The sequence below is a fragment of the Vitis vinifera genome, chromosome 18 (assembly GCF_030704535.1).
Source record: "Vitis vinifera cultivar Pinot Noir 40024 chromosome 18, ASM3070453v1".
NCBI classification, from domain to species: Eukaryota; Viridiplantae; Streptophyta; class Magnoliopsida; order Vitales; family Vitaceae; genus Vitis; species Vitis vinifera.
In genome coordinates this window covers 24,804,383-24,816,285 of record NC_081822.1, presented here as the reverse complement: position 1 = coordinate 24,816,285, position 11,903 = coordinate 24,804,383, and the positions used below count along the sequence as shown (strand labels likewise).

Below are 11,903 nucleotides of genomic sequence, written 5' to 3'. Positions count from 1 at the left end.
TTGGAAGGTAACAACCATAGTGTTTTTACCTTTCACAGTGATTCATTTTGTGTGAGCGCCTGAGTTAGTGGGTGTTTGTGTTGTCCCCCAATTAATTATAATGCTGTAATCATTATGATTCTCCTCGAACTTAATCCATTAGCATGCTCCAAGTGTATAGATAAACTTAATTAATCACATGATTCATTAATATGTTTTTCAATTAAAACAAACTAAACAAGCAAACATGTTGATTCTTTCTTTAAAAGATACTTAAATTAAAGCACTTAAAACCCTAATTAACTTCGATTTATAATTTAAACATGATTATAACTAATTAAATTCAATTTTCAAACAAACTTTAACCAATAATTTGCTTCAAAAGATTATTTGGAATTTAAATCTACCAAAATCATTGACTTTGTCTTCTTCCTGACCTTGATTCCTTCACTCTCTCTCTCTAGCTTCTCTCTCTAGATCCACCAAATATTTGTAGAAAATGGGTTTGAAAATGAAGGCTAACAACCCTTATATAGAATCCTAAAGCAAGCACGAGGTGACAAAGCTCTAAGGCTTCAACTAACCAACATTCTCTAAATTGCACTTTAGTCACCCTACTTGTGATGTTTTATGCTTTAACACCTACCAATTAACCCCTCAAGTCTTCTTAATTAAACTTAACCCCCATGAAGCTAATACATGTCCTTAAACCTTTAATTAATAATGATTAATCATAATCAAAGTTTAATTCATAATTAAACATGATTATCATTAAACTAGTTATAACCTCTAATTAAATATGTTTAAGGTTAAGCACTAAGATAATTAAGGTTTTTATTGTTGCTATTAAATTACTACTAGGTATTATAGTGGGCTTGTCCAATTTTAAGCTCGGGTGCCTTTAATGGTTATGTAGGTCCTGTCCAGTCTGTATCATATACACTACTGTACTTATCATGGGAACACCATTCTGATAGCTAAGATAAGTCATTCCTCCAATTAGGAGGTAGTGCACTATAGTCATAGATGGATTGCCTAAATCCGACTTGGTTGTGGACAACTCATCACTTTGCAAGGAACTTATGACTTGGATTTTCTATGTAACTTCTTATGCGCCCAAGTCATGTACAATGCAAGTGATGTTGGATGTGTATGCTCAAATAACCGATTAATGAAAAAAGGATAATAAATGGAAAACCAATAAACATAAATAAATACATTTATAAATAAATATTTATCTATTACATCATGTCATACTTTTTAGGGCTCAATTCCAACACCTATAGAAACACCTGAAGAGATAAAACCCATAGATACAAGTTAGTCTACAAGAGGAACAAATGAATAGGTGGAAGGATTGAAATTTATGTGTCTAGGTTGTAACTAAAGGTTATTGTTCAAAACATTATTTTGACTATAGGAAATCTTTTCACTAGTGGCCATACTCAAATTCAAAGTACTCCTATCCATTGTGGTGCATCTCAATTATGAGATATGATAGTAGGATATCAAGATAATATTCTTGAATGATTATCTTGATTTTAACATCTATATGATGCAACCAAATATTTTCATAACAAAGAGCCTTGTGTGTACAAGAAGGCGTAGGGAAGCATGGTAGTGCTCTAAGATTTTTTTTGGTAGATGACAGTCTACTCATTGGGGATGATGTAGGGATATCGTCATTAATCAAGATCTGGTTATCTACTCAATTATAAATGGAAAATCTTGAATGAGCACAATACATTCTTGGCTTTAAGGGCCTTAGGGACTGCAAGAATAGGAAAATTGTGTTATGTCATTAACACTGACAAGAATTTGGTCAAGTGCATAATGTAGGACTATAAGAAGGGTTTGCCACCTTTTAGGTTTGGAGTCATTCCTTCTTAGGATTGGTGTCCTTAGACACATGAGAAGAGAAATTGCATTAAGGCAACACTTTATGCCTTTGCAATGGGTAGCCTTATGTATGTGATGTTATGTGTTAGACTGGATATTTGTTTTATTGTAGATATGGTGAGTAAAAATCAGTCAAATCAAGATCCAAATCACGACAATTACTAAGCATATACTCAAGTATCTTAGGAGAACGAGGGATTATGTGCTTGTATTGTAGAGTGTTGAGATAGTACAAAGGGGTGGCGTGACAGTTGAAAAGATACCTTATGTGGAAAATCTAGTGGATCCCTCAAGTAATACATTGATAGGGAAAATCTTTGATGGTCATATGGATAACATAAGTTTTAACTGAGTATCTAGTTTACTCTGATAGCATTATGCTTTGAGAGATAGTGGGAGATTGCTAAGATAGAGCCTTAAAAGTATGACATGATGTAATAGATTTGGAATTATTATTTATTATAGTTTAACTTTTATCTATCCTTATTTCACGCATTATACTTTATGAAAATTATTGCCTAACATGTCTTGTATTGTACATGACTTGAGTGCATTAGGAGTTGCACAAAAGATCTAGGTCATGGGTTCCTCGCAAGTAGATGATTTGTTCACAATTGGATCATGAACTTAGGTAATCCATTTGAGGTTGTAGTGAACTACCTCCTACTTGGAGGGATGATTGGTCTTGGCTATTGAGATGGAGTTCTCATGATGATCAATGCACTAATGTGTATGGTTACTATAATAACCGGGTTTTTTTTACCACGTTGAAAAGTCTTCTTTTGAGTGATGGTTGAAAAGTAAAAAAGAAAAGTGTTTGGAGAACACGTGTTAATTTTGGATTGGTGAAATTCAAATTATTTTGTTAGTTAATTAGGCGAGTTGAAAATTTTGTGTCACGCCAGTCTTATGGTAGAAAATTTCTTAAGATTTTAGAAATTGAAAATTTTCGGAAACGAAAAACGAAAACGAAAACGAAAAGTGAATTAATTAAGTAAAAATTAAATTTAATTTGCTTATTAATAAAATTGAGAAAATTAAATTTTTGGGTTGGTGTTTAATAAATTAATTTGTGTTGTTAAAAAAATGAAAAATGAAATAAATTGGAAATAAAAAAAAAAAAAGCAAATGAAAATAAATAAAAGAAAAGAAAATCAAAAGGTTGGATATTGGGCCTAAGCTGTGGCTGGATTAAAGGGCCAAGCAAGTGGGCTTTTAAAAACAAAACAAAAAAAAAAAAAAAAACAAAAAACAAAAAAAAAAAAAAAGGAAAAAGAAGGAGAAAGTGGCAGCGAAGGAGACTCACGGGACTGTGGAGAAATTTATTGGTTGCCGGAACTTTGGACGACCAAATGACATCCGTTTCGACTCAAATTTTGAGGAGGTGTTCTACTCAACGAGAGAGTGGCCGATCATGATTTTAACGGTTGAATTATTAGATTTGTGGTAGGGGAATCTAACCCTAAAACTTTAATTAAATGCATTTTTCCTTGAAAAAAAATTGTAAATCTTGTCGTTATGAGTTAAGTAGGTAATGTTGATGTTGTAGGAATTTTTTTGGATGATTGGGATTTTTTTTGGAATTTTTGTAATTTCAGGAATTTCTTTTTTGTTGATAAATAATTGTTTTGGGTTGTTAAAAATTATGGGAATTTTTGGAAATTTTCGAAATTATGGTATAATTTTAAATTTATTGATATGTGAATTTTTGAAAATTTGTTGGGATATTTTCGGAAATTTTAATGCGGAAAATTAATTATACTTGATTATTGGAAATTATTAGAATTGTTGGAAATTTCCGAAATTGTGGTATAATTTCAAATTTATTGATATGTGAATTTTTGGGAAATTGTTGAAATATTTTCAAAAATTTTATTGTGGAAAATTAATTATATTGGATTATTGAGATTGTTGGAATTGTTGAAATTATTGGGAAATTTTGGAATTTTGGCATGACTGTAATTCCAATTATATTGGTGATACATATGAATGAGAGAAATTAACCTCATGACATTCATTTGCATCATGGTTGTGTGAAAAAATGATAAAAATTGTGAAAAGTGTATGAAATGGAAAAAAAAAAGAAAAGAAATAGTGATGAAAAGTAAAAGCTCATGTGATGCGAATTAAGAAGAGAGAAAGATCCCTAGGGTGAAAGACCCAAAAGTTTACCCCGAGAAGACTCCGAATGGGGATTGTATTTTGGTATGGACGCATATCTTTTGGTGAAAGCCTGAGAATGACAGTGCATTATATGACTGTGTGTCACACGTTCATATGCATTTCATTTAATTGTTAAATATTGTGGAATTGTGTATAATTATAGAGATTAATTTATGTGACTTGATCAATGTTGTTGAAATGCTTCTTTTGTGTTCTTTGGAAACTTAGTAATCCCCATTATCCCTTGGGTGTTAGGCACCCCACTAAGCAATGTGAAATGCTCACCCCTTCATTTTTATATCTTTTTAGATGCAGATATCACTCCTGAGGATCCATAGGTGGGGCAGGGAGGACTTCAGGATGCTCCTGGAGCGGCCTAGTGGAGCATGTCATTTTTATTGTGTTTGTGGTATTGGGACTTGTTTTAGTAACTATGAACTATGGATTTGTAATGAGACCCTATTTTGATTAAGTTGTTTAATTGTGAACTTTTATTTTTGGACTATAATGATAATTATTAAATCTTATTGTTTTTTAGTAGTTTTTGGGATATTGTTAGTTGGTGAGAACTCTAGTGGGACGTATGTGTAGAAAAAAAAAAATTTAGAGTGTTTTGGTTGACTGCCAGCATGGAATAGGAGGAACCCTTAGGATCAAACCTTTGACCTAGGGTCATGGGCCAAATTTTGGGTCGCCTGAAATTTGGGTCGTGATAGTTACACATTGGATAAGACCTATAATGAGTTATGACATAAAGTTATTAGGTAATCATGACTTCACTAAACTGTTATGTTGTATTGTCTCTCAACCTTGAGAGAATATTGAGTTTGTGCTAAAGTTAGTGGTGGCTTTGACTTACAGGTGATATCTTAAAGTGATCATATATTTTTTATGAATTGGGTCATTGTTGATAGAAGCCGATAACAATAAGTATTCTCAATAGGGACAACATGATATCTCATGGACTTTGAGATAGTGTGTCATCTTGGATGATCCTAACGATGTGTGATCATGAAATCTATAGTATTGTAGTAATTCATTTAGTAGGATTTGCCAAATACTCTTTGTAAGTTAGAGTATGTCATTTGATTACATAATAAGAGGACTAATAACTCAAGGATGGTAGAGATAATCTTAAGAGATTGATAACTTTCATCTTATTAAATTATGAACATCGATTCATGGGGGAATTATATATACTAGATAGTAGATCACGAAACCTGAACACTTAGTGTTTCATTATAATATACATAGAGTACCAGAGTATAGTTGACTCTCTATAATGAGATGTTGAGGCAACTTCATAATTGGATTTTGAGAGAGCTAATACTATCCTATGAGTCCCAATAGTCCTTGTTGAAGTTCATATACCTTAATGACATGATTTATGAGGGTTAGATTAATTTTTAGTTCACTTATGTGCATAAAGATGCTTTGATAATTATATAAGGTTGCATAGGAGTTAGTGAATGATATCTCTAGATTGAACTACTTGATTAATTGGAGTCCTATTATGTTAATTAATCAATTAGGACCCTTTTTGGGGCTATATTAAGTGACCCAAGTGCATGTGAGAATCCTATATATATCTCTTTAAAGGTTTAAGCTTTAGATTCTTAGACGTTTGTCACCCTCTCCCTATAATGTAGAGAGAAAACCCTAACCTCGACGTTGAGATTTCGACCATCTCAGTGCATAGACTCAAGGAGGAGTCATCAGGTGGAAGATCAATGGTTTTCAAGATCTTTAGTGACTATCACAAAATTCAATTACTCTATTCACCATAAGAAATCGATGTAGGAACATCCAATTCTTAGGTATGTAACTTTAACATGGAGATCTAGCACATATTATGGTTTTTATTGTCATATTCCACTATGTTAGATCTAAAGAGCTCTAGAACCCTAATGATCGAGGGCTTGGGAACAGAGTAATTTGGGTTTCCCTACATGTACAACCCATGTATGAGATCAAAAGCAACAATTCACAACCATAATCATCATATTTAATCATATGATATTAATACACATCCATACATTTATCCATGTGGCCATGAAATGAATATCAACCTCTACAAAATGGATTTAGCACAATCTAGAAAGGATCCTAGCATGCTCAAAGCCTAACTTAGGGCTCAGATACCAATTATAAGGAATGTTTGTATTACTCTTTTTCATATCTTAGGACTAGTTAGTTGCATGCAATTCTTCCTAGGACTTCTTACTTAACCTACCTTTGATAAGATAGCATATTATGAATTGACTAAACTTAGCTAGTTGACAAAAGGACAATATTCTAAATTTTCAATCATGAATTCTACCCATGCTTCCTTTTTTTTATTTTTTTTATTTTAAAATTTTAAAAATTTTTTACTCCACAACTACGTAAATAATGACTTGTTAATAATATTCTAATTTTTTTTATTCATATACATCCCAAAAGTTATTATATATTCAACATGACTTGTTAATAATATAAATAATGGAATATTTTATATTATTAAAATTATAAAGTACTATAAATAATATAAATGGAAAAAAAAATTAAAATATTAAATATGTAAATAATATAAATAAAATAATGGAATATTTTTTAAAATTATAAATTAGAGTATATAACTTTTAAAATGAAATAATTAAAGCTTATTCCATTTTCAAGATATTCACATTTACATATTACAAATATTTTTTAAAATAAAATTTAAAATATTAATAAGTTTTTATTTATGCATGATTTAGTTTGATAATATAAAGATAAAAATAAATATTAATGATTTTTAATTTTTTATAATTAATTTTAATTTTAATAATTTATAAGTGATATATTTGTGATATTATGGATAGAAATGAATCATCAGTCGACCGTTTGAACACGTAACTTTTTCTGTTTAAGCATTGGTGTATATGAATTGAATTGGTTACTGGGAGACCGACTCAAGGACTTTTAAATACTAGACTACGAGTGGTGGAGTGAGGAAAGGCGAGGGCTCTGTTTCTCTCTACGCTGCTATTCTATTCGATTTTTGCTTTTGGTGAGTTACTTTCTATATCAAACTCCTTTGGTTTTTATTTTATTTTATTTTATTTTTTTTACTTTAATACCAATCTGTTTGTTTCTCCTGAAAACGTTGGAAAACCGGATACAGATGATATGGTTGTTGTTGTTGAATCAAATTGAAATAACGACCGGAACACGTTTGAGTATTTTTTTTCTAAAGATCGCTTAAGGTTAAAGCCGAGTTCGGCCTTCCGGTTGTGTGTTCTTCTATTTCCTTCATTTTCTTGGCAACCAAACGGAGAATAAACCTTTTTGTATTGAGCGATGTGTAGATCTGTTGAAACTTGTTATGTGATATCCTTTTGCTCTTTGTAGTCTTTTATTTTTTGTAATGTTTTGCTGTGGTAAATTTTGTGCTTGTGCAATTTTCTAATACCTGAAATTTTTTTCGAATTCTGAATAGTAGTTTTGTGGAAACTTATGAGAAAGCTTGAGTACTCGATTCTTGATCCTTTTCGAGACAAAGCCAAAGCTGTTCTGATTGCTTTATATACAGGGATGGATTTGGTAATGAATTTAAATTTCATTGATCACAAATCGACAAAAGCTACTGAATTAACAAAAGCAAGAATCTTAAATTTCAGGACTGAAATTGAAAGCCAAACCAGTGGTGTTATTTTGGTGAATCTTTGAGTGCAGTTTAATTCGATTTGAAATAGCAACAGAGAGATATTAGTATGAGGTTTAAAAGTTCAAAATCCAATGCCAAATTTGGGCATCCAATTGTTATCTTAAAGTCATCCATGACTATTGTGTTGTTTTACAAGTGGCTTTGATCCTCTTTAATGGCAAAGAAAGAGTTTGAAAGCGAAAAGGATGATTGAGCAGTCACTTGTCTCCTTTTGTTCCTGAACCCATTTACCATAGAAACTTAATCGTTATGGATGATTTATTAGTCCCAAACAAGTTTGTGTAATTCATATTACAAGTTGGGTAAAGGACTATTATTGTTTTGGAAATTTTGTTCTGTTTATTTATTTGTCTCTTAAAAATTAGAGTATGGTGCATGATCTACATCTGTCTTTTTTATAAAAAAAAAAAATGAAAAGAAAATTCTATACCTTTGTCTTTTGAAGAACTACTTTATGTAGTTAAATAATTTAGACTTGAGGAGGCGTTAGGATTAAGCCTCTGCAGTACTATATTGATGTCCTAATACTTTTGGCTAATTCAATACTGTTTGCTCCCCTTCCCCCCATCTGTTTCGTCAGTTGCTGGCATGATATTTGGAATATTAGGCTGTTATTTGTATTCTTGTTAAGGTTTTTGTTTCCGGATAAAACGCGTATACATGTCTTTATTGAGATAGTGAAGCATGGTTCCTTTGTGAAATCCTGAATTTTTTGGCTGAATGATCCTTAAAAAAATGCATCTTATGGGGTTACTCCTGTATGAGTGGGGTGGTCTTTTTTTTTTCTATACCTGACTTCTGACATCTAAAATTCTGTATAAAACTAATTTTATATAGCATTCTTCCAGTTTTCCATATTCAACATAACTAATTGTAAATTGCCTGAACCACAGACAGTTTTCCTTCTGTACTTGTTAAATGGTTATTGTTGGCCACTAACCTTGTTAGGATTGCAACCCCTTTTCTTTTCTTTTTGTCATGGAACTACTAGAATTCCAATTTTGAGTTTATGTTGTGCCGTCTTTGCAGGCAATTTTGTTAGTTTCCAGTTAGTACTGTACCTTGCAATGGCAGATGCTCATGAAACGGATAAAAACATTGAGATCTGGAAGATCAAGAAGTTGATCAAGGCATTGGAAGCTGCTAGAGGCAATGGCACTAGCATGATATCTCTTGTCATGCCTCCCCGTGATCAAATATCAAGAGTTACTAAGATGCTTGGGGATGAGTTTGGAACTGCTTCAAACATTAAAAGCAGGGTCAATCGTCAATCTGTTTTAGGTGCAATCACATCTGCACAGCAGAGACTGAAGCTGTACAACAAGGTTCCTCCTAATGGACTTGTGCTGTATACAGGTACCATTGTGACTGAAGATGGAAAGGATAAGAAGGTGACAATTGATTTTGAGCCTTTTAGGCCTATTAATGCATCTCTTTACCTATGTGACAACAAGTTCCATACAGAAGATATGAATGAACTGTTAGAATCCGATGACAAGTTTGGTTTTATTGTCATGGATGGAAATGGTACCCTTTTTGGCACATTAAGTGGCAACACCCGAGAGGTGCTTCATAAATTTACTGTTGACCTTCCAAAAAAACATGGAAGAGGTGGGCAATCAGCACTTCGATTTGCTCGTCTTAGAATGGAGAAGCGTCACAACTATGTGAGGAAGACAGCAGAGCTAGCCACACAGTTTTTTATAAATCCTGCCACCAGCCAGCCCAATGTTGCAGGATTGATACTTGCTGGTTCTGCTGATTTCAAAACTGAGCTGAGTCAGTCTGACATGTTTGATCCCCGTCTTCAGGCCAAACTACTGAATGTAGTGGATGTTTCTTATGGAGGAGAAAATGGTTTCAATCAGGCAATAGAGTTATCATCTGAGATCCTATCCAATGTGAAGTTCATTCAGGAGAAGCGCTTGATAGGCAAATATTTTGAGGAGATCAGCCGGGATACTGGGAAGTATGTCTTTGGTGTTGATGACACACTGAAAGCCTTGGAGATGGGTGCTGTTGAGATTCTGATTATGTGGGAAAATCTTGATATTAATAGGTACGTGTTGAACAACAGCAATACAACTGAGATTGTCATAAAACACTTGAACAAGGAGCAAGCGACTGATCAGAGCAACTTCAGGGATTCAGCCACCTCGGCTGAATTGGAGGTTCAAGAAAAAATGTCACTGTTAGAGTGGTTTGCCAATGAGTACAAGCGCTTTGGTTGTGCACTTGAGTTCGTCACCAACAAATCACAAGAGGGATCCCAGTTCTGCAGAGGATTTGGTGGGATAGGTGGAATCCTTCGTTACCAGCTGGATATGAGATTATTTGATGAGGTTTCTGATGATGGAGAAAATTATGAGGATTCAGATTAGCAATCAATCATTTTTTCCCCAGTGCTGGCGCAGGGGGATGGGGTAAAATGCCTGCACTGGTGTGTGAGATCTCAGGCTTCTTGCAGCTGCTCCTATGGTGATGCCCGAAAAGTTTCATGGAGGTTTAATCAAGGTCCTAATCTTTGAACTTTTCCTCTATAAATCTAATAATATATGGAATAGAACTATAACTATTCAGGGAGAAAGAATTTTCCTTTAACTATGACTAATCAGGTCTCCAACTCAGGCATGTTGAAGTCAGTGCAAACCAAGGCCCCCAACCATTATCCATTATATAATATATGATTATAATTTTCAAATACTTTCTATAACAAAATCTTCCTTAAAAACTGAGTTTAGGGCTTTTTTAGGTTGTTCATGATGATGATGGTTTTACTCTTTCTGTTTGGTTTAAACTTCAAGTGGTGAAAAGACTTGTTTGAGTTTGCTATTTGGTTTGATTTGTGAGTTTCTCCTTTTTATTTAATTTGTCCCCAAAGGTTTATACGCCCTCTCTTACCCTTCCTGCCATCACATCAAGATAAGCCCAACTCAGGACACAGTGTTTTGGTTGGGCGCCTGATCCTTACCTGCACCAGTGGTTCACTCATATTTCAATTGCATCTCTCTCTATTGCCCTTTTGAAATTAAGGGAGGTTGCCATATTTATTTAAAGCTTGAACAAGTTTAATTGGTGATAATATGTGGGTTTTATGATGCAGCATTGAGGATTGTCTTGCTGGAAGGACACAGGACATATCAATTACTTCTAACCCTTTTGCTTGGAGGAGATTGTTTTGAAGCTTGCTTTCATTTTAAATCAGCGTGGTTGTTGATTGGACCAAGAGACGCAGATACATGCATCAATATTTGGGGAAACAATGAATGGTGGTAAAAGGTTTATACTATAGTTGTTCCGTTGCAGGAGTTCCTGGTAAACAATGTCATACATATTAGTTCCGAAACTTATGAATGTGGCTTGATACAGCGAATTCAATGCGTTTCTGAACCACTAAGAATGAAATAAGAAGACCCTTCTTCTGCAGAATGATCAGCAGATGGATCGACTGATTTTGGATTGTCTTTGTTGTAGTTCTCTGAACTATTCCCAAGATTTGGGATGTTCTTTGTTGGGGTTCTCTGAACTATTCCCAGAGGAAGGAAGTATCTTAATAAAATGGTTTGTTGGTATACTGCGATGAACTGTTATGAAGAGTTTTACAAGCTAAGCACTGACTGATGCAATTATGGACCAAAATAATGGTTTTCTCAGGTAAAAACATGAGGATTACTATGTCTTGATTTATCTCATGTTCTTTTGGTGTGTATGCATGTGTTGATATCTTGAAACACTTTTAGTAAGGAACTGGATCATTTTTTTTAGTTTTTTAGTTTTCCTGTTTAAAAATTGTTGTCTTTATTGTTGTTATTGATACCTTTTTTCTTCGTTGATGACTCAAAATTTGATTAAAATGTGCAAAAACGCCTCGATCAAATCTTGAGATGAATGATGTTTTCAATGTTTTGAGATGTTGATTCGAGAAAGTGCGACCATGTTTAGAAATTTGAGATTTTATTCCAAGATCTTAGATGCAAACAACTATCTTTAAGGCTAAGACTATGTTTGGTTCCAAAAAGTATTAAGAAAAAAAAATGTTAAGGAAAGTACTTGTCTCATGTATGGTTTCATTATGAAAAAAAAAATCAAATATAATAAAAATTAATTAAAAATTTATGTATTTTAAAATTATTTAATATTTATATAATATAAGAAAATAAATTAAGTTTGAAGA

The 11,903-nt window shown here is 33.1% G+C and overlaps 1 protein-coding gene across 3 annotated transcripts; it reads left to right on the top strand.

Annotated features, from left to right (window-relative positions):
- Positions 1-6,944: 6,944 nt before the first annotated feature.
- LOC100267567 (eukaryotic peptide chain release factor subunit 1-3) lies at positions 6,945-11,303 on the top strand. Of its 3 annotated transcripts, none has more exons than XR_009464967.1 (3): positions 6,945-7,072; positions 8,759-10,243; positions 10,833-11,303. XR_009464967.1 is itself a non-coding variant. In XM_059734693.1 (2 exons), the coding sequence occupies exon 2, from the start codon at positions 8,797-8,799 to the stop codon at positions 10,108-10,110; it is 1,314 nt and encodes a 437-aa protein (XP_059590676.1). In that variant the 5' UTR covers positions 6,945-7,072; positions 8,759-8,796; the 3' UTR covers positions 10,111-11,303. The 3 variants fall into 3 exon arrangements, 1 of the variants encoding a protein (XP_059590676.1); XR_009464968.1 differs by lacking the exon at positions 6,945-7,072 and adding an exon at positions 7,073-7,268; XM_059734693.1 differs by having other exon boundaries at positions 8,759-11,303.
- Positions 11,304-11,903: the final 600 nt, after the last annotated feature.